The 25185-nt window shown below is 35.1% G+C and overlaps 1 protein-coding gene across 6 annotated transcripts in view; it reads right to left on the bottom strand.

Moving 5' to 3' along the window:
- The window catches only part of DYNC2H1 (dynein cytoplasmic 2 heavy chain 1), a 154859-nt gene that overhangs the window by 104320 nt on the left and 25354 nt on the right, over positions 1-25185 (bottom strand). For 5 of the 6 annotated variants that reach the window (XR_007201599.1, XM_048294660.1, XM_048294661.1 and 2 more), the window contains exons 28-54: positions 25063-25180; positions 24789-24901; positions 24581-24700; positions 23867-24017; positions 22167-22369; positions 21512-21694; positions 21022-21204; positions 20660-20883; positions 19969-20084; positions 18905-19104; positions 17987-18251; positions 17448-17655; positions 16956-17085; positions 15325-15480; positions 14146-14405; positions 13260-13506; positions 12423-12574; positions 11760-11904; positions 10389-10491; positions 8339-8506; positions 8094-8218; positions 6684-6932; positions 5785-5893; positions 4678-4791; positions 3710-3852; positions 2348-2429; positions 938-1092 (exon numbers count right to left, since the gene is read on the bottom strand). Coding sequence is in view for 5 of the 6 variants with exons in the window: in XM_048294660.1 (XP_048150617.1) it covers positions 938-1092; positions 2348-2429; positions 3710-3852; positions 4678-4791; positions 5785-5893; positions 6684-6932; positions 8094-8218; positions 8339-8506; positions 10389-10491; positions 11760-11904; positions 12423-12574; positions 13260-13506; positions 14146-14405; positions 15325-15480; positions 16956-17085; positions 17448-17655; positions 17987-18251; positions 18905-19104; positions 19969-20084; positions 20660-20883; positions 21022-21204; positions 21512-21694; positions 22167-22369; positions 23867-24017; positions 24581-24700; positions 24789-24901; positions 25063-25180 (4422 nt within the window). In the remaining variant the exon portion in view is untranslated. The remainder of the gene's footprint in view (positions 1-937; positions 1093-2347; positions 2430-3709; positions 3853-4677; positions 4792-5784; positions 5894-6683; positions 6933-8093; positions 8219-8338; positions 8507-10388; positions 10492-11759; positions 11905-12422; positions 12575-13259; positions 13507-14145; positions 14406-15324; positions 15481-16955; positions 17086-17447; positions 17656-17986; positions 18252-18904; positions 19105-19968; positions 20085-20659; positions 20884-21021; positions 21205-21511; positions 21695-22166; positions 22370-23866; positions 24018-24580; positions 24701-24788; positions 24902-25062; positions 25181-25185) is intronic. The other variant, XM_048294658.1, reaches the window with a different exon arrangement.

Below are 25185 nucleotides of genomic sequence, written 5' to 3'. Positions count from 1 at the left end.
ATGGAAAAATATTGGCAGGCAGAATAAAAGCAAAGCAGAATACAAGGCAAGGAAGTAATTTTGTTTGGACAAGCGTTTTAAGAAAAAAATACAGACTGCCAGTGTGGTTCTGAATAGCAGCAAGGGTCACTGAGAAGAGGAGCTGAAAGGGGTGGGAGAAAGGTAAAGATGAAAGTTGCCCTAAAGGACCATACAGATCTTTCCAAAATATACTGGTGGGAGGGAAGTAGGTGTGACTGGAAAGATACCAAATGGGTTTCAAAAATAAGGATGTTATACATACAGCACAGGAGTAAAACAACACCTGCAAGAAGAACTGCATTTGGGCTACAACTGTCCAAAGGACTGATGTGTGCCAAAGGAATTCAAAATCAATTCCAAAACAGAAAGAAAAGAAAATCACAACACAGGGAACCTTGGTCAAAGCTACGTAAGAGCACCATGAGGTTAACACTGAATGTAACAGTTTGGTGAACTAGAAGGACATGAAAATCACATGAAGCAGGAAGTTGCTGTCAAGATATAAAGGGATGGAGTATGGAGCTACAAAGGGAACATTTATAAAAGCACAGGCAGGACTTATATTGATGGAAAGATGATGGGTTTTTAGCAACACAATTCCACTACACATGGGTGAAAAAATGTAAATTGCTTTCAAGTATGTTTTACTCTTCCAAGAAAACACGCCCAGTCTGATACATTCTTGACAAAAAGTATTAATGAAAATAAGAAAACCACTTTTCACTCTTTCAGGCACTTCAACAAAGAAGGGCATTAAGATTGATACTATTTGTCTCCTGAAACCACAGCATGAGCATATGCCAATAGAGGACACATCACATAACAATGTTAGCAGCTACAGCCCATTTATACACAAGACATTTCCTAATGCAAGAATATTTTGAAAAGCAATATTTTAAGTGTTTTAAACACATACCTGCAAGTGGTTCTGCCTTTTTATTAGCTCTCTTCTTTTACTGTTATTGATGGTACTGTATACATGAAGGAATGTCATATACCTGCTAGGTGTTGCTCCGTATATTTTACATGATTCATGGATTGCCAAAAACGACTTCAGAAAATCAGAATCACCTGTACAACATCATTTGTTACACAGATAAAATTATACTGAATTTCATCTCACATTAAAATAACTAAGAAATAGCAACAGAATATGCTTGCTCTTTGAGATATGAATTAAGGGTATTCAAAAAGCACAAAGACTATGTTTTTTTAAAGTACTATCAGGGAAACATGTAAGTACATTTGAAATGCCTATTTCTCAGAAAGAAGGATACTGAAATTGTTTGATGTTTGGAAAAGCCAGGAAAATTAACTGCAGATTACTGAGGGCTAATCATACAAGAAACTACTTCCACAAAAATTGAATTTTAAAATACTTGGCCTTCTTTAGAAATAAAGCCCATGTGTTTTTGTCTTCTCCCTTATCTCTGATGACAGGCAAACTAAAAAGTTTTCCTGCCATTCAGTTTGTTGAACAGTTTCTCAAAAGAAGCCCAAAGATGATACTGTAAAATAAACTGCACTACCCTACAAAAGAAAATAATTGCTAAAGCATATCTACATATAAATGAATGCCTCTAATAAGTACTGCGGCCTGCATTAAGTACGATGATCTAGGATAAAGAGGGATGATCATGTGAACACTAAATATTATTTTTGGCCATTATTCTGATTGGCAGGAATGCCTATTAAAAAGCAATATAAAACAAGAAACTCCAACTGAACCACTTACCATCTTATATTCTGTTGGTTCCATGACCTCTAAGTGCTACTTTTATAGAAAGTGGCTAAAAGTAGTATTCTGCAAGTCAGTGCTGGCACTGGTCTCTTAGATTATGTTCGAGACTCTATTTTTAACATGATCAAACTTGGAGTCTTATTATAAAAACAAATTATTCTGAAAAAGGGGCATTACTTACAGGAAACTAGTTTTTGAAATTATTAAAATAAACCCAGCAAATCTACAAAAAGAATAATGAAATATATAAACCAAAAAAATCCCAAAACATCAAATTTTCGGGTTGCAAAATAACATCCACATTGAAGGAAGACACAGACAGAAACAAGATACAGCTAAATCAGTTTATAAAATTGAATAGACACAGTGCCTGCATGTGACAGAAGAGACCACATTTGATCAGCCAGGATGTATGTTCCAGACTAATACTTCCTTGTGCAAAATGCCTGCCGTGGAAACGACACCAAAGTCTATGAAAATGCTACTAAAGACATATTCAAAGTATCTATGTTATTATCTATGCCCAACACGGGATCAAGTGTTTAATAACAAGAATAATAACTAGTAGGTCTACTTAAATATTACCTGAATGTTTCTTCTTAACTTCTTTATGTGTTTTTCCAGTCTTTTCTTGTTCATCTGAATCACACAGAAGCATTTCAGGTATCTAAAAAAAACACATGATTTTTTGCATGAAAATTACGAACAACTACAATTCGAGTTACAATTTTTTAAAAACCCACAAACTTTCAATCTACCTTCTCTTTTGAAAAGACTGAAAATGATGCATTTAGTCAGAAAAAGGAATCTATGAATATTTTTAGCATTAGAAAGATAAATTCTGCCCTTCCATGTCACTGATAACTTCCTATTCTCTCAAGTAGAAGAGATTTTCCTGGCTGTAAGAAGGAGCAACTAATTCTCAGAAGATTCCAACAACAGCACAAATGTTGGAAGTTTTAAAAGTATATACAATTACAGAGGAAATAAGACAGTCTTAATCCACATCCTGCCCATGTACATATTACCCACTAATTGGCCTTCACTGAGATCACTCAGAAAGAGGAACAGGATGATGGCAATGCTGCATTGGTACTGTTTATGTTAGTGCTTAGAGGTTCTGTTTGTGTTGTTCTGTGCAACAAGCTCTGTGTGACAAGCACATGCATATATGTGCATGGGCTTCCCACGCGGTCATAGATTCCTTCAGGTGCTTCTACCTGCCTCAGCATGGGGCTCTCCATGGGCTGCAGGTGAATCTGTGCTCCACTGTGGACTTCCATGGGCTGCAGGGGCAGACCTTCCATGGTCTACACCACGAGCTGCAGGAGAATCTCAGCTCCAGCACCTGAAGCACCTCCTGCCCCTCCTTCTGCACTGACCCTGGGGTCTGCAGGGCTGTTTCTCTCATGTTTTCTCACTCCTTTCTCTAGCTGCATTTGCTCCTGTACAGTAAATTCTTTCCACTTGTTAAATGTTATCCTAGAGGCACTGCCAGCACTGGGCTTAGTCTTGGCTGGCAGCACATCTTCCTGGAGCCAGCTGACATGGGGGAAGCTTCTGGTAGCCTCTCACAGAAGTCACCCCTGAAGGCCAACCCCCACACCAAAACCTCGCTGCACAAACCCAATACAATTGCCTTTAACATTTTGCTTGTAGTCTGTATTTTGTTGTTAAATGCTGTGTTTGATCAGAGTCATAGCAGTCAGCATGTTGTTCAGGTCAGCCCACAGAGAGAACAAAACATAATGTTACTGCTAAAATAACAATGCTAATAATACTCAACTGTTCTGCGGAATCTTCTGTCTTTGTAAGAGCGTAAAAATGGATTAACTAAGTACAGTGATAATTATTCCTTCACAACTTTAAATACCTTGACCTTACTCACCAGAGCTCAGTTATATTTAGAGATACTAATTTAAATAAGTCACAATTAATAAAATTTACCTTTTTCATACTGTCATCTGACCAGGCTTCCATCCACAAAACCTGACATTTCTTATATAGTGCTGGATTACTTTCGCAGTTTAATGTGAAATTTAAATTGGTAGAATCCATGATCAAGACAACATGCAGATTTTGTTGGATCCCTAAGAAAATGTAACATTTTAAATTTTTAGTACATAACAATCTGACTACATGATGGTAGATTTATAACAAATACAACATAATTTACTTTCTTTCAAATACTTATCACAAGGTGATTTCAGAAAAAAAAAAGAGCCTAAAACATCAAATCACAGTAGGACAGGAATGTTTATAAGTAGAACCTTATTTAGTATCATGAATTCTCGTTACATATACTACAGTGTATTTTTTAATTCTGGAGAGCTGACAGTATTTAAATAGGTACCACTAATTTTCATTCCAATTGAGGTAGAACAATAAAACCAATTAGAAGTAGTTCCATGGCCTGCTACTAAGACTGTATTCTTTCAGCCATATTCCTTGATTTATTTGTAAACTATTTAATCTTCTTGTTGAGCCAAGGAAGAAACACAAATAATTAAGAAACCTATCTGTAAACTTGCTTATGATTAGTCAGAAGCCAAAGTGATTTCTTGGTATAATTGACAAATAGAAAAAATCTCTGTTACTAGATAGATATAAAAGCTATACAAACCAGAACATAAAGGGAACAAAAGCTTTCTTCCTTCTAATTACTTTCAACAGTAGATTTAATAACATTTGTTGAACATTCATCAATACAAAATTTCAGACAGAAAAATAAATTTTAATTTGAGATTCTATGCCCTCAAATATCACAGATATCATTATTCCTGCCTGGTATTTAATAACTAACTAAAAGCAAAAACTGCACACAATAGAAGGACCATGTTAGAAATTATTTGTCCATTATTATACCACTTTTGTAACTTCATAACAAATTATAAATTATAACTCTGTTGACATACGGTATGTGAAATAGTTGAAAATTGGTCCTGTAAATCCATCTTGCGAAGCTTGATCCTTCAGAGGAGATAGCAATGGTTCTAATTCTTCTATTTTATACAGCCCAGGAACTTCTCCTATTTCAAGAATGAATTTAAGTCAGATAAAATACACTATAATTCTTTAAATTCCTCTGAAGGGTTCCCTTGAATTCTCTGTATAGAGAATTCAAATATGGTAGCATTCACCTGTATACTTTCATGAGTATTATCCCATGTACTTAATCATTTTTTTCATGAGATCATGAAAACAAAAAAACAAATTACAGTGATTCTATTTAACAGTCTACTTTGTTCATATTGCTGAAATGTGTTTGAAAAAAGCTCTTTCAAATCTACCCAAAGGCAGTGACCCAATACTGTATACAAAACAAATCAAACCAAACCGTGAATACACCAGGACACAGGAACATGAAAATGAGTAGTCACCTAGATCCTCAGACAAAGATTTGATACTGGATAATGGAAATCTGATACTGTAAGTAGATTTGAGGTTGCACCTGAGAGACAGGAAAATCTGGGGCTCTTATCAATCAGCTGTTAAACTACTGCAGTTCCAAAAAAAACATGCAGTAAGTTAGACTCAGTCCTTCAGTGATCCTCTCTCTGATTCAGGAACAGAACTGGACAGTAAAATAAAGTCACTTTTGTTATTGTTATTTATCATCTCACTGCTTTCAGGAAAGTGAGCTCTGCTGGTGTTCATTTAAGTAAAGGCCTCAGTCTATACAACCTAGTAAAGCATTGGAAACCTCTCAATTTTTAATTTTATTATAGAAGGGAAGCTGTAGAGTAGAATGCATCCTCATTTTGTGGTTACCCTGTTATAAAGAAGTCCTTTGAAACACGTTAGAGGAACTGAAAGCACCTGTACTATAGGGTAGGTTAAAAGACAGCTAAGTGAACTTTGAGTCAGGTTCTCATGTGGAAGGACTCTAGCTAAAACAGCATAGAAAGCTACCTAAACCTTCTGATAGAGACATAAAGTTAGAAAACATCATCTAATTCTGCCTCATTGAGCTAATTCTGTGTGGTATAAGTAGTACCATAATCTCTTTGGACTTGACTCACCTGAGGACAGTAAACTGTTGACCATCTCCAGGAATGTGGAATGAATGAACTGATAGTCTTCGAGCAGCAATACCACCTGCTGTGCTTCAATGCCTGCAAGCTCCATCACCTAGAAGCAGGGAAGACATTTAAATCTCAGTGTATAGAATATACGTATTGATCATAAGAGAATGATAATCATACAATATCCTGAGTTGGAAGGGACTGACAAGGATCACAACCTTTCTCTGACTACGTATTACATACATATTTTCTCCACAGCATCTACACTATTATATATTTACAAAAGATTTCTAGGTGATGCAGTTATGTATCAATTATAAAGAACACTTTGCCTAGATACGCATCTTAGTAATGAAAAAATAATTAAAACAGACTCTTTCATAGAGTATATTTATGTATATGACTCAATGGTATCACTCTTTTGTGTAGTCATAGATCTAGAATACTCTTTAGCATTGCTGAAGGCAATGAGAAACACTTGATTCAAGGTTTGCATCTGGTTTTAAATAATATGTACACTTTCATCAATCACTAAGATTTTATTTGATTCAACTACTATTAACTGGTGGATCATAGTAGAGACAGAAAATAAAAGTATATATCAATATGGAAATATATACATGAAAAAGACTTTCCAATATTCACATAAACCTCTTAAGTTCTATAACACTCAAAAAGAGCTCAAGATGTTCCAAAAAGTGGAGTTTCAGTTCGTTACTATAAAGAACAGTATACACATCTGGAGTGAGAACTTCTAAAAACTTACTTCTTTCATTTAGACTGTCATTTTTCTTCTCTTAAAATCTCTCTTCACACAACCCTTTGCGTCATTCAAAATTTCTTTTCTTTAACATACACCTACAGCATTACAAAATAGAAGAAACTGAGTGACTTACGTATTTAAGATCACTTTTGAAGTGCTTCAGCTCATAACCTCTGGAAATTTTGGGAGTAATCAGCACAGCTCCATGCATATGACTGACTAAAGAGGTAACTGTCCGACGACCTACACCACTCCGTCCTGCCAAAAGAAGTGAACCTCCAGGGAAACTTAGCACTCTGTCCACTTTGGACATATAACTGAGGACTTCGTGGAACAGTAAAATATCCATCTCTTTTTTGTCCCGTCCATAATGAATGATGCCCTATTTTAAAAAAAGAGAAAAAAAAAATCGGATCACTAGTAATAAATAAAAGCAGTGAGATATGAAAACATCCAACATTTAAACATTTAGAAAAGAAGGGCTTAAAAGCTTTAGAGACCACATTGGTCTTCATTCCAAACAAATTATTTTTGTGACAGAATTTAGATACACCTCACATACCCTTTTTGAGTAATGAATGTATCAGTAATGAACATATTCTACACCCAGCACCATAACACCCTGAAAGTCTTTGATATATTGAAATAGGAATCTACCACTGAACTAATTAAAATTGAATAATGGACCAGAACAAAGTCTGAACTGTGTCTCTGACTACAGATTAATTCATTAATAACTCAGGAGAGTGTTTTAGGCACCTAATTGCTGCATAATTGCAGATTATGGAAGTTCCTAGTGAAACACACAATAACAGATCCTACAATTAAATTCTGACCTTGTTATACTTATTAAAACCTCATCTTTGAAGCCTAACATAACTGTGTAGTCAAAAAAAAACCAATACCAACAAACTCCCCGCTTACTGGGACTATTGAATTTCACCATTTCCCATACAGTGTATTGGTAACAAGTTGGCACTTAGGTAGAGGGAGTAGAGTCCCATCTGCAAGAGCAGTCCATCAAACACTATGACCAAGGGTGATGATCTCAAAGCTCTCATCCTAAAAATCACATAGCCTAGAAGAGTTAAAATGTTTGCGTTTCCTCATCAAGCTCATTTTTTGTACTTTACTGCTTAAAAGCGAGCCAGATCTCCAAAAAGTCCATTTGCATCTCTTGAAATAAAAACTATGTTACCAAATTACAAATTTGAAAAGTAATCATTTAATAAAACACTTAGATACTCAAACAATATACAAACATATATGGACATAAATGTTTGTCAAAATGTTGGTTCAACAAACTGTTGAAAATCAGCAGCAAATGCAACTGATGCCCTTTCATTAAAACAACCTTGCTACATGATACTTCCTACTGCCTGCACAAGTCTTCCCTCGCTTCACCAAATGCAAATGATGACTCTTTGAACAAGAAGCAGCCCCCACCATAAACCTGCTGCTCGCATGTTACTACTCCTCACCAAAACTGTCTAGAATCATTGCTGTGAACCCCTGCAGTGTATATTCTTTAATCATGTCTCACTTTTTGAATAATATCCTTCAGGTCTGTTGAGTTTAGTCTGCCAAGTGGCCTCCCATGTGGTGGCAGTGCCTGTCCTGGTGTGATGTATGCCTCTCGACAAGCTCCCCAAGTTACATAAAAGGTATCTGTGAAAATAAAAGGAAACATTCAAAACTTTCTATGTTCAACTCATATGCTATCTTGCTTGATTACATAGTTCCTAAACAATTATTTCAAGTTTGTGCGGTACGCTTCAAAGGGCTCACCTGCCATATTGTCCAGAACATCTGAGCCCCAATCACCTTGAAACACTTTGATCAAAATGTTATCAAATACATGAAGTTCTTTCATGCCAACAATTCTGTCACGGAACAAGCGACGCGCTTCATAAGCAAGAACTTCCAATACAAAGTCTGCAGTTTGTATCGATGAACCTACAAAATTTAAGGAGAGAATTAATTTTATATATTTAAAATAAATTTTCAAATTTCTATTTCAAAATATGAAATTGAAAATGAGCAAGAGAAATTACATACCAGCAGGAGATCATCGGTAAGGAAGAAATAAGAGAAAAAGCAAACATTATGAAGTGTTTTTTAATAATATCTTTATGGATCATGACAAGATGAAATGAAATATATTCTATTAAAACAAGTTCTCTCTATTACAAGTGTCAGCTTCTAACAAAATTGAACAAGGTGCTGCACACAAAGTTAAAATTAAAAGTCAATTTTCCAGGCAATAAAACCAAGAAAATCCAGAAGACATTTTTAAATGGAAAGAGAAAGACTGATAACAAATACTAAAATAAGAATAGATACCCAAAACATGCATAGCAAAGTATGTATTAGAAAATGCCACTAGAGACTCCAAATCTTAAATATTCCTCACAAAAGTAAAAAGGAAGGTAAGTAACTAACAAGCTGTGTTGTTCATCACTGGAAAAGCACATGTGACACTGAACCGTGCCATAAATCAAATCCCTCCTGATGGGAAAGAATTTTCTAGAAGTCCTTGCAAGGAGTTTCAAAGATAAACTGAGACTTTTCCTGGAGTTTCAATGCTGCCGGACAGTTGTTTATTAAGTCTAATCAGAGGAACAGAGCCACTAGCGTGACCCAGGTACAGCATAGAGCACAGAAAGCAGGAGTTAAATCTAATTATCAAGATTTACACGGCCTTTTAAAGATAATTTAACCAATAGTTACTAAAAACATGTATTATTTTCACTTTCCTACCAATTATTCAGTAACACGGGCAGGACCTGCAGAATTCTCTATCCAATCATTCCAAACTACTTTTACTGCAGAATATGGAGTAGTAGAAGAAGGAGAAGAAGGTTTAGCGAACAACAACAATCCTCCATTTTGATATTTTTTACTCTTATCTATTTACTACAAAGAGAAGCCCAAAACCTCTATATTTTTCACCCTGTGACAATCTTACAGAGTAATCTATCACCTAATTCACACCACTGTATTTTCTAGTTCTTGTCTGATCGTCGGTAATTTTTTCCAAGGTTGGAGGTTAAAACAGTGTTGTTCAGGGGGTAAGAACCCTTAAAAACAGGAAGAGAAATATTCTCGGCACTCTAGGTTCCTACACACATGCATATGACAACACTAGATACAACTAAGAACTCCTTAAATGGGCTGAGATCACCCATTCACTGATTGTCAGTCCCAGAAAGTAAGTGGAAATGAAGTACAACATTCTTATGACTTTTATCCTCTTTAAGCAACCCTCTATGCAGCCTTTTAATCAATGTAAGAGCTAAAATACGAGTATTGCTCGTGATCTAGTAATAATACCAATTTCAGAGACAAAAAGATTAGGAAAAAAAAAAAAGAAAAGATTAGAAAGCAGCCTATGAATGATGTGTATAAACCAGGTTTATACAACCAAGTATAGCAGGACAAGCATGAGGGGCAAGGCTCTTGGAATCCAGAAAACAACATATATGCTCAAGAAAACCCCAACACAAATCAAAAAAACACAGAACAAAACAGTGGGGAGTAGGGGGCATAGTTCAAGTTCCCATAGTAAGAATGCAGTCCCAACCTACTAACTTCCCTTAAAACATTAAGTAGCAGCTCCCACACATATTTTAAAACATCATTAGATTTTTTAAAACTTGTTTACTTTTACGTTATGGAATGAACTGTCAAGCATTTATTCCCTCTACTGAGTTACAGACAGTCCACAGTTTAAAAAGATCAATGAGTTACATGTGGAGCCAACAGTAAGACTGACATCAGCAATAATCTAGGCCATTTTAGAACTGCTTTATTAATGAAAGCCAAGCAAGTGACTTACCACCTTCTAAATCGTATCTGAATAAACCAAGAACCCACTGAGTAAGAATACATGGTGTAAAAAGGTAATGACTGTAATCATCCACTGTGAATTTCGCTCGTACCTAAAAACGGGAGTTAAGGGAAGGAAAAAAAGTGATATTGTAAAATGTAAAGCACTTTTTCTAAGGTACCAGATAAATTAGTTTTCTAGTTGGTGTATATTTAGATATTTTATGAATGCACTCCTTGTTTAAGTCTTGTATTCTGACCACGAAAGATTTCCTCAGAACATTTTTTCTGGTTTTTTCTGTTTTCATCTTTGATGGAAACTACTGCACATCTCACCTAGGACTTTTAGTGCAGTATTATTAGACAAAATACATAGCTTTTTAAAACAATACCAAATATGATATGCAAAGGCAATACTGAAATTTAATAAAAACCTACCTAAATTATTAACATTTTCTCACTAAAACCTACCTAAATTAGTAATGCTTTCTCACAACAAAATACTTCATACTTACTCTTCTCCCAGAGTGGATATTTGAATTTACAACTACATCTTTAATTTAAAGAATAGCTGCTTTCATCAGTTATTTGATTGCAGTGGAATGAGATTTAAACTCGTATTTCTCAGAATACATGGATAATGTCATATGAAACTCCTGCTAACAGGTGCATGCTGGCCAGCAACTAAACTCACATTCCAGTCATAAAGATTGGGTTTGTATCATGCTTCTGCCTGGATGGGGATATTCACACATTCTACAGCAAGCTCCTACATATATTCTACAGCAAGCACCACACAGTACCTTCCCCAGTAAGGCTATGTACTCATTAAGAAAAGCAAGGAGTCAAGCGTTTTGCTAGATAGAAGTCCATAAAATTCCAAGTGGGAGGCTAAAATGAACTTGTGTCCAGTTCTAAACACCTGCTTTTAACAGTATACAATTTTAGTAGGTAGTCCTTGATGTTTGTAAAGGACTCCACTCTCGTATCTCCTTCTCTGTTCATAACATCATCCATAAACAACTGGGCACACAACAATCTGTTGCACTGTTTCCTCATCCATTAAGTAGGAAAACACTACTGTCCACATTTTGTAAATCAGGAACTGAAAGTATAGAAGTGTTAAGATGCGGGCCAAAATCCTAAAATAAATCTGTGGGAAAGCAGGAGCACTTACTGCTTACTTGGCTTGCTTCTAACACCTAGGATTCTCTGAAAGTAAGAAGCTCCAAAATTGGTATCAACTTTATTAAAAATATATAAACTTAGATTTTAATACTGATAAACCTTTTTACTTGCTTGTTAATATCAAAAGCTAATTATTTGTAATAAAATATCTGAATTCTCCATCTCCTTGAAGAAAGAAAAACAGTTTCCATACCTGTTCATAGATTTGAACCATAGATCCTGCTAGTTGATGTATTTTTGGTAAAGAACCCCAAACAGGGTGATTCTTCAGGTTTTTCTGTAGTACGGGTTCCAGGTAGGCACTATAAATAGTTTGCAGTTGTTCTCTTTCTGGATAGCTAAAAAAGGGAAGAAAATTAATCATTATGGACTTTTTCTATTTAATTAAAACTGAGTTAAACTTATATACACAATTACTGAGAAATTTCATTGACTAGCATTTCCATCCAGAAGCTAAGTAAAATTATCATTTTATTGCAATAGGCCTCTCTCAGAAATTTTCTAAATACATATGTTGATATGGTCAAACTTAAAAACAAATAAACTTCAATTTCTCTAACTTTTTAAACAAACAGCACCTTAATATAAAGCTGCAGAAAGCAGTTCACTGGAAGCAAAATTATCCAACAGGAAACATTTCAAACACTTCATTATCAACAGGCAGCTGTAGATTCCTCTTAGCTGGACTCTGGTGCCAAGAGGCACCAAATAGCACCAAATCTGACAATCACAAACTGTGAGAAAAGATGAAAGACTAGAACAGCTACATCTGCATAAAGACTAAATTGACAAGACATCCTTATAAAGAGAGGCTGACTCTGAGTTCTCAGAGTTAGACTAATTTACATATACTTACTCAATTGCACACAGACGAACAATAGAAGTGAATCTGGAGGTAAGTTTATGTCTTCCTAATGTTCCTCCAGCTGACATGGAAGCCACAATTTGGATGTTTTCTAAACCAACCCACTCCAGATTTTCATCATAAAATCCTTGATACGTAAGAACCTTTAATAATTAAATAAATACTTCATTAAAAGAAAGTCAACAGAGTATCATACAAAATAAAATAAAATAGCGAGAAGTATACCATTATTTCTGCTTTCTTAATTGCCTGAGGTGTCTTACTCCTCACAGTTCTGTCAGCTGCAGACCTGCAGGACTCCACTGTCCAGGTCATGAATGAAGATATTAAACAGATATTGGCCTCAAGTAGACTCTGTACCATTGATGATCACCCTCTGGGCCTGGCTCTTCAGCCAGCTTTCAACCCACCTCACTATCTGCTTACACAGCTTGGATCAACAGCTTTTCTTGTGAGGATCTTCTGGGAGACAGCATCAGTGGTCTTAGTGAAGCCCAGGTAGACTATATTCACTCTCCTCCCCTCATCAAGCATGACTTGCCCCTGGTGAATCCATGCTGACTACTCCTGGCAATTTTCTTGTCATTCATATGTCTACTGCATTGTAACTCATTAAGATGATCATTGTCTTTATTTATTTATAAATATAAGCCAAATGAAAGTGGTATCTTATTTCTGGCTGACACCTACATAGTCTATTAAAGCACAAACAAAACTCAGATGCAGGATTTTAACTCTGAAATTATTTGATGTAAGTACTTACTACATACACTAAATTATATCCAGTATACTTGAGTCCCTTTATAAATAATAGACATAAGTGTTCACCTGCTGCAGAAAAGCCACAAGAGTGCTTGTTCCCCATTTATCAGGTTTGGGTAGATTGATGTCCTTTAAGCATAAAACAAGCCTTTCACAGTCCTTTGGTCTGTACACTCGCCCAGTGTTTGTACTGATTACAATGCAAGTTTGACTTAATTTTTGCAGAAGATGTTGAGAAGTAGTCTGCGCACTGCAGTGAATGGTAGCAATCTGAGTGGAACGGAGCTGAGAAAATGCATAGTGAAGCAGCATCCTAGAAAAGCAAACAGTACATACATATAGGCATAAACAAATTAAAATGCTGTGTATCCAAAGATATTTTATAGATTTTGAATTAAAATGCACATACTACATCCTGTATTAATGGAATAGGTGGAGCTGAGGTTTGCTGAATTCAACATCCTTGCCTTTAAAACTGTAACATTTTCCATTCACAAAATTCAATGAAAATGTAGTGTATACAGCTGCACAAAACAGTTAATTTAATACCTTGATTGCAGTGACCCAAGCCATCTAAATAAGGAATCTAATAAAGGCAACAGGATGTGCTAAACTCAGTTGCCCACACAAGGCATCTAGAGCCTCTTGAAATGAGACTGGATCTCACGTGCCTCTAAGCTGTTGCTCCATGACAGTTGGTTGTCCAAAAATCTTGTTTCATATCTAAAAGCCACATTTAGATGTCTTAGATGCATAATGACAGTCTGAACTGTCCGTGTACAACTTCATAAGAATTTACTTATTTGCCACTACAAAAGGTTTGTTTAATTAATGACCTAAACCAGTCATATTCTATCAGAAATTCATATCTTAAAAGCATTATAAAAAAATATTAAAAATTCTGTCAAACAACTAGAAGTATATTTTACTTAAAATAGGAACTATTTTTTACCCCTTTCCGCATCCTTCAGGACCCACAAGAAGAAATGGCTGCTTATTATTAATATCTAGCCATGGTCTAAAGTAATCTAAACCTCTCTGCATGTCAGGGGTTTGGATGACAGGAAGTGTTTGGAGATTATTGAAGTCATCAGCTGTCAGATTTTCAGGTTTTTTCAGCTGATACAGCATTAGCTCTCCAGTGTCAGTGTCATAGTATGTGTCCAGGGGCTTCCTCGGATCAGGAGGAGACTCTTGTGCCCAACTGAAGATCTTTAAAGAAAATAAAAATAAAACTTCAGTTAAATCCATACTCCTAACAACAAGATCTACCATTTCAAGCTAGTCTAAAGAAAGTTTAAAGAATACTTATGTAAAATCAAACATATAATTCTTCGACTTGATAGTTTGAGGCTGCCTTTGAAAATTCAATCACATCATGCATATGCTTTATGATCAAGTCCTTAACTAAATAGTATACTACTCTTCCAGTTTTCATAATATAAAGAAATTAAATTAAATTGTATTTAGGAAAGCTTTACTTTTTTTTTTATTAGGCAACCTAATAAGAAGAATCATGATATAACTCATTCACATGCATGAATAACTAATTCCTAGAGCTGAGTCTAAACCTTTACCAATTGCCCAGTATATATATTATAGCTCATTGCTGTCTTTTGGAAGGAACTACTTCCCTCTCTCCAACACAAAACCCAAGTGTAATTGTGGAAATAACTATCTCCAAGGTCAGCATTCTCAAGCCACTATGAACCAGTACACCCACACAGTTTTCCAAAACTTTAGCCTGGCCCTTGTGCTCTCAAATATCTTCACAGAGACAGAACCTCACTCCAGTGCATACAATATATAACCTCAGTGTAATGCCCTAACAATACCTTCCTAATGAGGTGCAAAGTCCTATTATTATTTCAAGTATTCTGAACAGAAAAAAACCCACAAAAATAAATCTGAATTACATATACAATGCATATATACAAACACAGCCTGCTACAGTGAGTCCTTGCACTAAGCAGCATGGACAAAGGTATTTCACAATCTCTTGGTGCAGAACCAAAGGATTGCTATCTGGGACAGATGCAATGCATCAGTGACACATAAAACATTCCTTTACTTCTCAGCTACTTCTCTACAGATAACACAAATTAAAATCAAATTAGAGCACAGAGATTACCTCTTTTGCAAATTCGTGTCGTGACTTCATGTTGAGATTGCCACCAAGACCACGTAACAAGTTAATAATAAACTGTCCACGATCAGTACTCCCATGAAGATGAGACAGTCCATTCATCACAGTTCCAACTAAACTTGTTTCTACCACAAAGTCATTCTGTAAATTGAAAGTTGTAGTAGATTTAAATATATTCCTCAATATAAATGTGATGTGTTGCTAGCACGCAATTATTACTCATTTCTTCTTGACATTTTCACAAATGATGGAAGATCTCAACATTGCTATTGTTCTAGAAAATTCACTTGGCATTAAATTATGTCTAAGCATTGATTTGGAGGTTTTAACTCCAGACTCTGAGTTCATGTAATTTAGGATAAGCAATCAAAACTTTCCTCACAGATCTTGAGAATCTATAAGGAATAAACTTAACTGTATACTGGAAACCTTTCTTTTGAACAGAATCTTTAGAGATTCTGCTTTTTAGCACCAAAGAGAATTTGCAGCCTCAGGAACAATGCCATGAATGAAATAACTAGGAGGAAAAATAATTAGAACAACACAACAGGACCATATATGTACCCCAGGAGGAGACAATGCAGGTCTCAAACAGTAGCACACTGGCCACAGCAGTGGGGAAGTCTCCTAAAAAATGTTTTGTGCACATAAGCTACTTGAGATCAAGGTGAATCCAACTCCTCCAGAAGGCGAGTCTGGGAAGCATCTAGAATCCCTCAGCAAATCTAGCATATGCAGAACAATTACTATGATGTACATCCCAGAGTCCCAGAATCCAGATAATTCACAAAGTTTTGGACTAACCTTTTTTTAAATATTGTAATTACGTACCACTTTTCACCTATTAAAACATTTTTCAGTCAAGGTTTTGAGTAGAATCCTAGAGAGCTAAAGTTACATACTTAAATTCAGGACAGATTAGTGGAAGCTGTTTGAATTTAACATTCTGAACAGTCAAAATATTTCCCCAGATATGACATTACATTTTTCCTCAACCTATTACAATCTTCAGTGTACACTGTGCAGCTTGGCAAATTTTAGCCATCTTTTTTTGTGATAGACAATAACATCAATCTAGAAAATAATTTCTTCACTTTTTCTTTTCTTTTACATATTCAAGTCTTTCAGATCTCTGAAAACATAAAGAAAAATGTCTGGTATGGAACAATGAAATGCATGTTAAATCTGTGAAACTTAGTATCTGTCTTTACTAGTTAAAATGGTATTAAATGTTCCAAAACTTTTAAGCACAGTGATCAGTTGTTGGGACCTTATTATAATAGCTCCAGAATTAAGCATACTAAGGAAACAGCATCATTAATGTGGTCACAGCACCAAGCGTGCCAGAGTACAAGAAGTTTGGACAACTCTCTCAGCTGCATGGTCTGATTCTTGGGGTGGTCCTGTGCAGGAGCAGGAACTGGACTTCAATGATCCCTGTGGGTCCCTTTCAACTCAGGATATTTTACAATTCTATAATTCTATCAAAAAAGCACTGAGTTGGGTTTTTTACTTACAATTCAAACATTAATCTGAATGATCTATTCAGTGCTAAACTAGAAAAATGGATCACACTTAACAGAAGCTGAAATTTGATTAAGTATTCATTTACTAACCTTCTTTACAACCCAGTTTAAAGCCTTTTCAAAATAGTCCCCAATCCAGTTTTCAAGGTTGTATCTGGATTCTTCAGGCTGACTTCTTAACCAAGACTTTATTAGAGCATTAAGATCTGTATCTTCATCACTAAGTCAAAACAAAACAAGATTCAGATAAATATAAGGCACCCATATCTCTAAATAGACTGCTTTAAAAAACCAACAAAATTCCAGAAAAAGTCTGGTAAAATACTTTAACAATTTCTAACCAGTATTTGCGCTCTCCAATAAAGAATTCACCATGTCTTTTGGAAAAAATCTGAGGTATTTAAGTCAAAAAATTATAATAAACAGCACAGAAGGGATATGCAACCTAAAGAAACTTTCCCAGTGATTGGCTTCCTAAGTGTAAGCAACTAACCAACTGCTCCCTTCACCTGAGAATACCTTTCAAGAAAAGTAAGTATATATTTGCTTACTTTAAAAGTATGTAATACTCCCGTGACTTACCTCAGAAAGATCATTCCCATTCGAGATATTGTAGCAGGAGAAGCACAGCTAAGGTCATGAGTTTCAAATATAAAGTTGACATTTGAACCAAACTGAATTCTTTCTCCACTGGGCATAGTTAACAATTTGTTGTCATCCAAAACAGAATTCAAAGATTCAATCCATTCAGGATCAATATCACCATCACAAATTATCCATGAAGTAATATCTATTTCCAGACACAAAAATAAAATATCAAACCCAAGAAAAACAGTTTAAAAATATCGCATCTTGCTATCTTAACACTATTTATTATCCTTTCTTCATTACGACTTGAAGTTTTATGAAGGCACTCCTCATATGCTTTATCTTCTGCTGCCTATTTTTGCTTTCTGATCACAAAATTTGTAAAGAACGTACTGAGGCTTTTGGCTACAATTGTTACCAGTTTTTCTTGCCTTATGCTATCCACAAATAGCAACACAACATAAAGATGTACCCGAAAACGAACCATTTCAGTAATTTCAGTGTAACAATCTGCGAGTCCCTCTCAGACGTACCTCGGGGCTCTCGCACCACGCGCCGAGCGCTGTTGGTAAGCACTCCATCAGACCATTCCCTGGTATCCATGTCAATGCGGCCCAGCAGCTGATGCCGGGGCATGGCTTTGGGATTCATTGTGTACTGCTTCACTACTTGGCCAGTTTTACCAAGGGCTGTCTTTAACATCCGCCAGAGCGTGGATTTACCTCCACCACTTGGACCTACGATAACCACACCCATTCTTTGACGCAGTTGTTCATACAACTCCAAAGCCTTCTTGATCTAGACAATGAAAGGGATAATGGCTATATGCAATTGTAAAGCTAAATCAAACATGTTCTTTTATAGTATTTCTGCAATTTACTTTGCATGCAGATACTTTCTATAATTTTGATTTTTTAAACAATGGATATTTGCAGGAATAATTAAAATTATGACACTAAAATTTATGAAGAAATTCATTTTACATGTTGGAAGCATTTCACTAAATTACTAATACAAAAATAACAGCCATCTTTGGGCATATTTTTAATGAGAATTTAACAAATCTTCAGTCACAAAACTTCATCCAGTTCTACAATAAATAAATAAAAACAAGACAGAGAACTGCTTGCGAAAACCAAATATTCACTTATTTCATTCTTTCACTGTCCAAAATATTCACTGGCATTTCTACCTGGCTTGAATGAAACTGTGTGTCATGTTCACATCTTAATTTTCCTTGCACTATTTTTCTTTCAATTACATAACTGATCTACCATGCTTTGAACACACATCTAATTTCTTGTATATATGTAATTAGAATCTCACTACCAGTTATTCTCACTTTTTTATAAAAGATTTTTCAAAAGAAAACAGAAATGAGTCAAATGAATGTAATATTAATCAGTTCTAATTCAGAATAATACTGTTTTGTTGCTGTAGTTAATGTTTACCTGTGTGCTTATAACTTCCAAGTTTGCTTCTTCAAAGACTTGTTGTAAAGCTGCAGTTAACTCAGCATATTCCACATCTTTAGAATCAGTGCCAGGAAATACATCTTTAACCAGCTCATCAAAACGTGTGCAGTCTGCAAATGTGAGCTTTGATGTGGTGTTCAGCTGCAAAGCTTGAACCACTATGCGACTTTCATTAACTGGAAAGAAAAACAAAGAAAACAGATCAATTTAAGCTGTTTGTTGGGGTTTTTTTCCTTTGAATATATCAGAACCTGAGCCAACACTGCTTAGATGTTGAAAGTAGAATCAGAGCATAGATTCCAGAATTCCAGTTCAAGAATTCTACTTGGAAGCTAGGCACAGTTAGGCATACTTACTGTAAGTATGATATATGCCCACAAATGCACTCTACACAGATATGAGGTGGTTATGGTGCTGGTCAGATGCAAACCATTTATTATGTCAAAATTTGTAAACTTTCAGATATATGCTGTTTAAGCAAACAGGAAGCAGTAGTTGTCTCCTAAAGATGTGAAATGCTCATCCATTCCACACTCTTTAATTCCCTCTCATTAAACACCTAAACAACAATAATTAAAAAAATCTTTAAAAAATACATTGACTCAGTCTAGTCCAATACTTTTCCATCCTTCCTACCTATCCTTATATTTGTCTACCAATCTGAATCTAGTACCATGTGACAATTTTTGCAAAACTCAAACAAAATCAAAATGGTCTGATAACTTAATGAATGACAGCATCAGAGGATCAACTTTCCTGTCCTAAGCCAAGTGAAAACAAGTCTTTGAGAAACATTTTAAATTATTCCCAAATGAAGTTCTGTAATCCGTGTGTTATCATCATATAAAAGCTAAATCTAGAATACGAAGAATCTTTTGTAGTCTCCTAGTGAAGGTGGGCTCATGGATATTTTCCTCTTTTCTAAATTGCCTACAGATACAAGCCGTGGCTTTTTAAAACTCCAGTGAACAAGAAAGCTGGAGTGAATTATATTTGTACACGATCTTAAAGAATCCAAAGTTTGGTGTGGTCAATCTTACCTTCTTGCTTTGCATCGCTTTTCTTCAGCTGATGAAGAAGACTGCCACAGCCTCTCAAAACAGTCTTCAGTGCTCGTAAACCCCAGTCATAGTGCTGCTGTGGTGTCAGAAGCTCCCTGAATTTATAAACAACAACATGGTAATAAGCTCTAGGTGACAGCATCTGAAATTTTGGGTTGGTGAATGAACGCTCTTATAATACAGGTTTGGTCAAAAGAGAAACTGGCACATATTTGTAGTGTCATCTGAAATGCATCTCAGGAATACAGCAGTGACACTCTGGAATTTTCAGAGGGGTTATATTCAACATGTATTTATTATTGACTCTGACAGCATTCACTATAACCTCTGATCTTTGTACTCTCTAGTGCACATACTTTTAACCAAACAGTCACTTGCATTCCAACAATTTCAAGAGTCTAGATACAACACAATGCTTGCAAACATTCATATGCTCATATTTATATTTAGTGAGATACTAGGGGAGCAGCACCTTGATCCCTTGACATTATAACTGAATTCAAGATGTTTTCATACCTCAACCTCCCAACACATTGCAGTATTTTTAAAAGTTAAAGGTATCTGTACAGAGATTTGTATGGTATACCATTTAGATTTAAGAGCTAGAAGGGAAGAGAATTATAAAGGGAAGTTTACTAAGGAGCAGGGAGGTGGGGTGGGGAAAGCTTACCTTGCTAGATTAAAAATAGCCACTAATTTTCTACCCAGTATTTTAGCATCCTTAAAGCCTTCTGAATACAAAATAACTTCTGCAATGAGTTCATTGTCTGGATGAGTCATAGCAACTGGTCTGAAAAGTTGTTTGAGATTATCAGGCAGTTTCTGTCTTCCTCCATAACCTTTTCCGGCAGGATTCAGAGTGATAAAAATTCCAGAATTAGGATCCATTTCAACCTAGCATTAGAAGTGCATTGTAAGGATATATTGTCAGATGAAACAGTATTGAGAAATGATGGGTGGATTATGTTTAGTTACAGTAGACAGTTTTTTAAGTTTGGCCTATGTGAACAGAATAATTAAGTTTTGCTGTACCTTTTTGCCAAGCATCTCACACACAGGACTGTGTTTCTTCAGTGCATGTTGAATTGTCTGAACCTGCATGGATACTGCAGACAATACAGCTTCCTCAAGTCTATTGAATTCATCAAAACAGCCCCAGGCACCACACTTCACTAAGCCCACAAATATGCGTCCCATTGACTTCACATCAATACCCTTGAAATTAAAAAGAATGTTGTCAAAATTCAAGTAACAAGAAAATATAAAAGAATGTCTTCCCATCCACTAAAAAACAGGTCCTTGGAAATATCCACAAATTTCAAATGGCAACTGACAAATTATCAGAATAATTTCCATAATAATTTAAATAATATTAATAATACTAATACTACTCATAATAACAATTTATATAATATAATAATAGTTAATATTATAATTTTAATATTACTTCTGGAATATAATACTGCTTTATGAAGTATGGGCATAGATAACCATTTCCTAAATTAAACAAAACCATATTCACCTCATCACAATTAAAGACTAATACTTGTCTTCCAAGAAGTCCACCCAAGGCCTTTACTGATTCTGTCTTCCCAGTTCCAGCTGGACCATAGGGATTTCCTCCAAGGCCCATCTTCATGGCCTGAGTAAGAGTTAGGTAACACTTATCTGTCAAAGGTGTATAAACAAGTTTTGGGGAAATCCCCTGCAGAAACAAAACAAATTATATTGATTGGTAGACAGAAAATACTGGCAATGTAATTTCATTGATTTTATTCGTAAGTAATTAATTTAACAATATAAAGCAACAGCCAAAATTTCTGTCTCATTAAGTATATGAATTTGTTTACAAAGCTTTCCTTGTTTTATATCAAATGCCAATGTATTGTTCAAATTTTTTCACAACTACAGATGAAACTGCACTTGGATATATAAAAGCACGCATATTAGAAAATAGTTATATGATAATACAGCTACTTTGATACAACTTACATCTACCCCATCAGCATCAGGAATGAAAACTATTACCCTATCTTTTAATATTATCTATGAAATAGCATGTTAAGGACATAGCAAAGTTTAGAATAATGGCAACAGTTGGGAGACAATCAGCAGCACGTATGAAATGAGAAAGTGTTTGACTCATATATAAAAGCCACTAGGTAAAAATACCACACCTGATATTCGTAAGTATATTGGAGTTCAGCATCTACCATCTGAACATAACATTTTTGGTTGTTCATATAAAATCTCAGCTGCTTCTTCCAAGCCCAGTCTTCAACACTGTGAACCTCAGCTTGATTCAGCTGCTTCACCACATCAATGTTATGAATGATATCAAGAATCAGAGCTTTAAGCTTGAGCTCGAGGATTCCAGATTCTGCAAAAAATCACACCAAAAGAAAAAAATCACACCAGTGTAGTAAGGAAGACACACATTACCCATTCACAAGTTCATTGTGCTGCTTTCTATTATTTAGACCTTGTTTCAATTATATGAAGACTCTTATTTTCTAAAGCAAGCAGCATAAAATAAGATCCTGACAGACAGTGTAAATCATGTAACTTCAGTCATTTTGAAGTGATTTTGTCTGCCTCTACATGGGGGGGGAGGGGGCGAGAGAGGGAGAGAGGGAGAGGAAAAAGGAGAGGGAGAGGCTTTTCTGCAAAGCAATTTACGCTGAGAGTGTTAAAAGCCATGTCCACTTCAGCAATCAGTGTGGCCCAACCTTCTGAGGGATCTGTTGAGCATCTGAAAACCACACTACATGCACTCTGGAGATTTTACTCAGAATAATTATGTTGATGTGGACTGAATGCTCATTAACAGACTGGGTGCTTTAAGTGTACTCTTAGAGCATATTGTTTAATTTAGTTTCATTTGAAAGAAATCCAGTCTGTGTGCTTCTATGCCATTCCATGATGGTAATTAAAGCACAGTAAGTGGGAATAATCAGGCAACTCACTTCAAAATCACACTTACTATCCAAACTAAAAAGTTAACAAAATGTATTATACAATAGATGAAAGGAAGACTCCTCTGTAACTGATGAAATTTTTCAAACAGCCATAGAAAGAGCACAGAAAGGGAGCTCAGATAAAGAACCACACTTACAGACTTCTTGAGGTAGGTGACATGAATGCTACTTCTAACTAACGTATCAGATGTTTACAGTTCACAAATTGTAAACTAGAATCTAATGTAGTAAGCAGCTATACAAATGTGGTGGAAGACTATAAACCATATGTCAAATTGAGTCTTTTTACACCTAAGGTAAAAGCCATCTCACCTAACCTACAGTGTAGAATTTTACATCTGAAGTAGTCACTCAAAGCCTCTGGTCAAAAGAGAGGAAAAAGCACTCAGAGGCATAATTATGCTAACCCATTCGGACTATGTAAGATTCAGAACAATCATGCCTCGAGAATAACAAGCTTATTTTGCCTCAAAGGTACTCAGGAATTATTAGTTCAAAGGCAGATGTGAACCTCGAACACAGAAAAAGAGAATCACCTGCACAATTGTATGGAATATACTGGCTTGACATAATGTACCTCAACTGCTGTTTGGCCACTTCCTGTGAAACAGCAGATACATAAGCTAAAAGATGGAAACTTATGAGAAAATTAAGAAGAGAGGCCTCCAAATACGTAAATTCTCCAAGATAATTTCTAATCTAAATAAAAATCCTTTTGCTTACTCTGAAATATTAAAGATTTTAATCTTGGCTGTAGTAGGTGAGTGTTTTTATGTAACTCAGCTTTATGAAATCAAATTGAGACAGATTTATATAATTTCCTGTTTAAATAAACAATGTAAAATACTACATAACTGCAGTCATAATAAAGAATTGTATATTAATTGTAATTTTTATACCTGTACTCCCAGTATCTTCTATGCCACTACCAATGTTAGTATAATGGTCCAGTTTAGCCATGAGTTCTAATTCTAATTGTTGCAGATTATGGTTTTTGATAGCACTTTCAACATCTTCAGTGAACAGAATTTGTTCTGCCAAGGAAAGGATCTTTGGAAGAGAAAGTTCAAATAATACTTCATAAATACAGAACACATATAAAAACTAAGCAGTTTACCAATTAATTTGCAATTGCTTATTATGTCTGATAGTTTAAGTATTTTATTGTATAATTTTATTGTATCATTTTTATTATTTGTATAATTTATGCATTCTATAATTATAATTTCTATAATTTGTATATTTTTATTTATTGTAAAATTTTTAAACAAAAAATATTTGCTATGCTCTTAAAAAATAAATAACAAATAAAGCCATCTTAAAATCTGACAAAATTTTGCCAAAACTTGTAATGTAATCTAATACAGCAAGTCTTTTTCATTAAATGATATGTCAGATTGCCATGTAAAAGACTTGAATATTTCAAATGTTTACAAAGAAATTTATAATAGCACATATTTCTAAGAATTTCTCTATATGATAAATGAGTAAAATGGATTTGACTGGGCCTATTTTCTTCATAATCTAAATGTATAGTTCTTTACAGAATTAAAAAAAATAACTCATTCGGTAATTCTAAGACTACACAGAAGCATTACTGGATCAACTACTACCTGGGAAGGAAAGAGCGATGGATCAATTGAACCTTGTGATTTTTTTCCAGCATCAACACAATCAATTAACATTTTTTTCAGGGTTTCCTTCATCTCTGAAGCCAAACTGTTTAGCCACACCTGACAAAGAGATGAAAAAACTCAAAAATTACATTACAAATTAACTTCTCTAAGATGTTTGATCTAGACTAGGATGTGATTTTCTTACCTCCACATCATTTGACAGAAGAACTTTATTTCTAAGTGGCACGGTTTCTCCTTCTACAGACTTCATGGCAACTATGTACTTAAATTCTTCATCAAAGCTCACACTATTAATGCCTATTAATCAGAAAACATAGATAAAGTTATATATTCTCAAAGTTAAACATTAATTATTAAGTTTCTAGTCATGGAAAGAGAGGAACTGAAACATATTATTTAGCTTTGAAGAAGCTTATTTCTAAATAAGTATATTTCACAAATAAAGATTAATGCATTACCAGCAAAAAGTTTCTTAAGATGAGACTGGATAACCAGAGGATTCATGGACTGTCCTAAAATCTCTAATAAGTCATCATCTCCAATAAAATAGAATCGTGGAAATGCTGAGCGTTTTTCCTATA

The sequence above is a fragment of the Corvus hawaiiensis genome, chromosome 2, assembly GCF_020740725.1.
Source record: "Corvus hawaiiensis isolate bCorHaw1 chromosome 2, bCorHaw1.pri.cur, whole genome shotgun sequence".
Lineage (NCBI taxonomy): Eukaryota > Metazoa > Chordata > Aves > Passeriformes > Corvidae > Corvus > Corvus hawaiiensis.
This window is presented reverse-complemented; position numbering and strand designations above follow the sequence as displayed.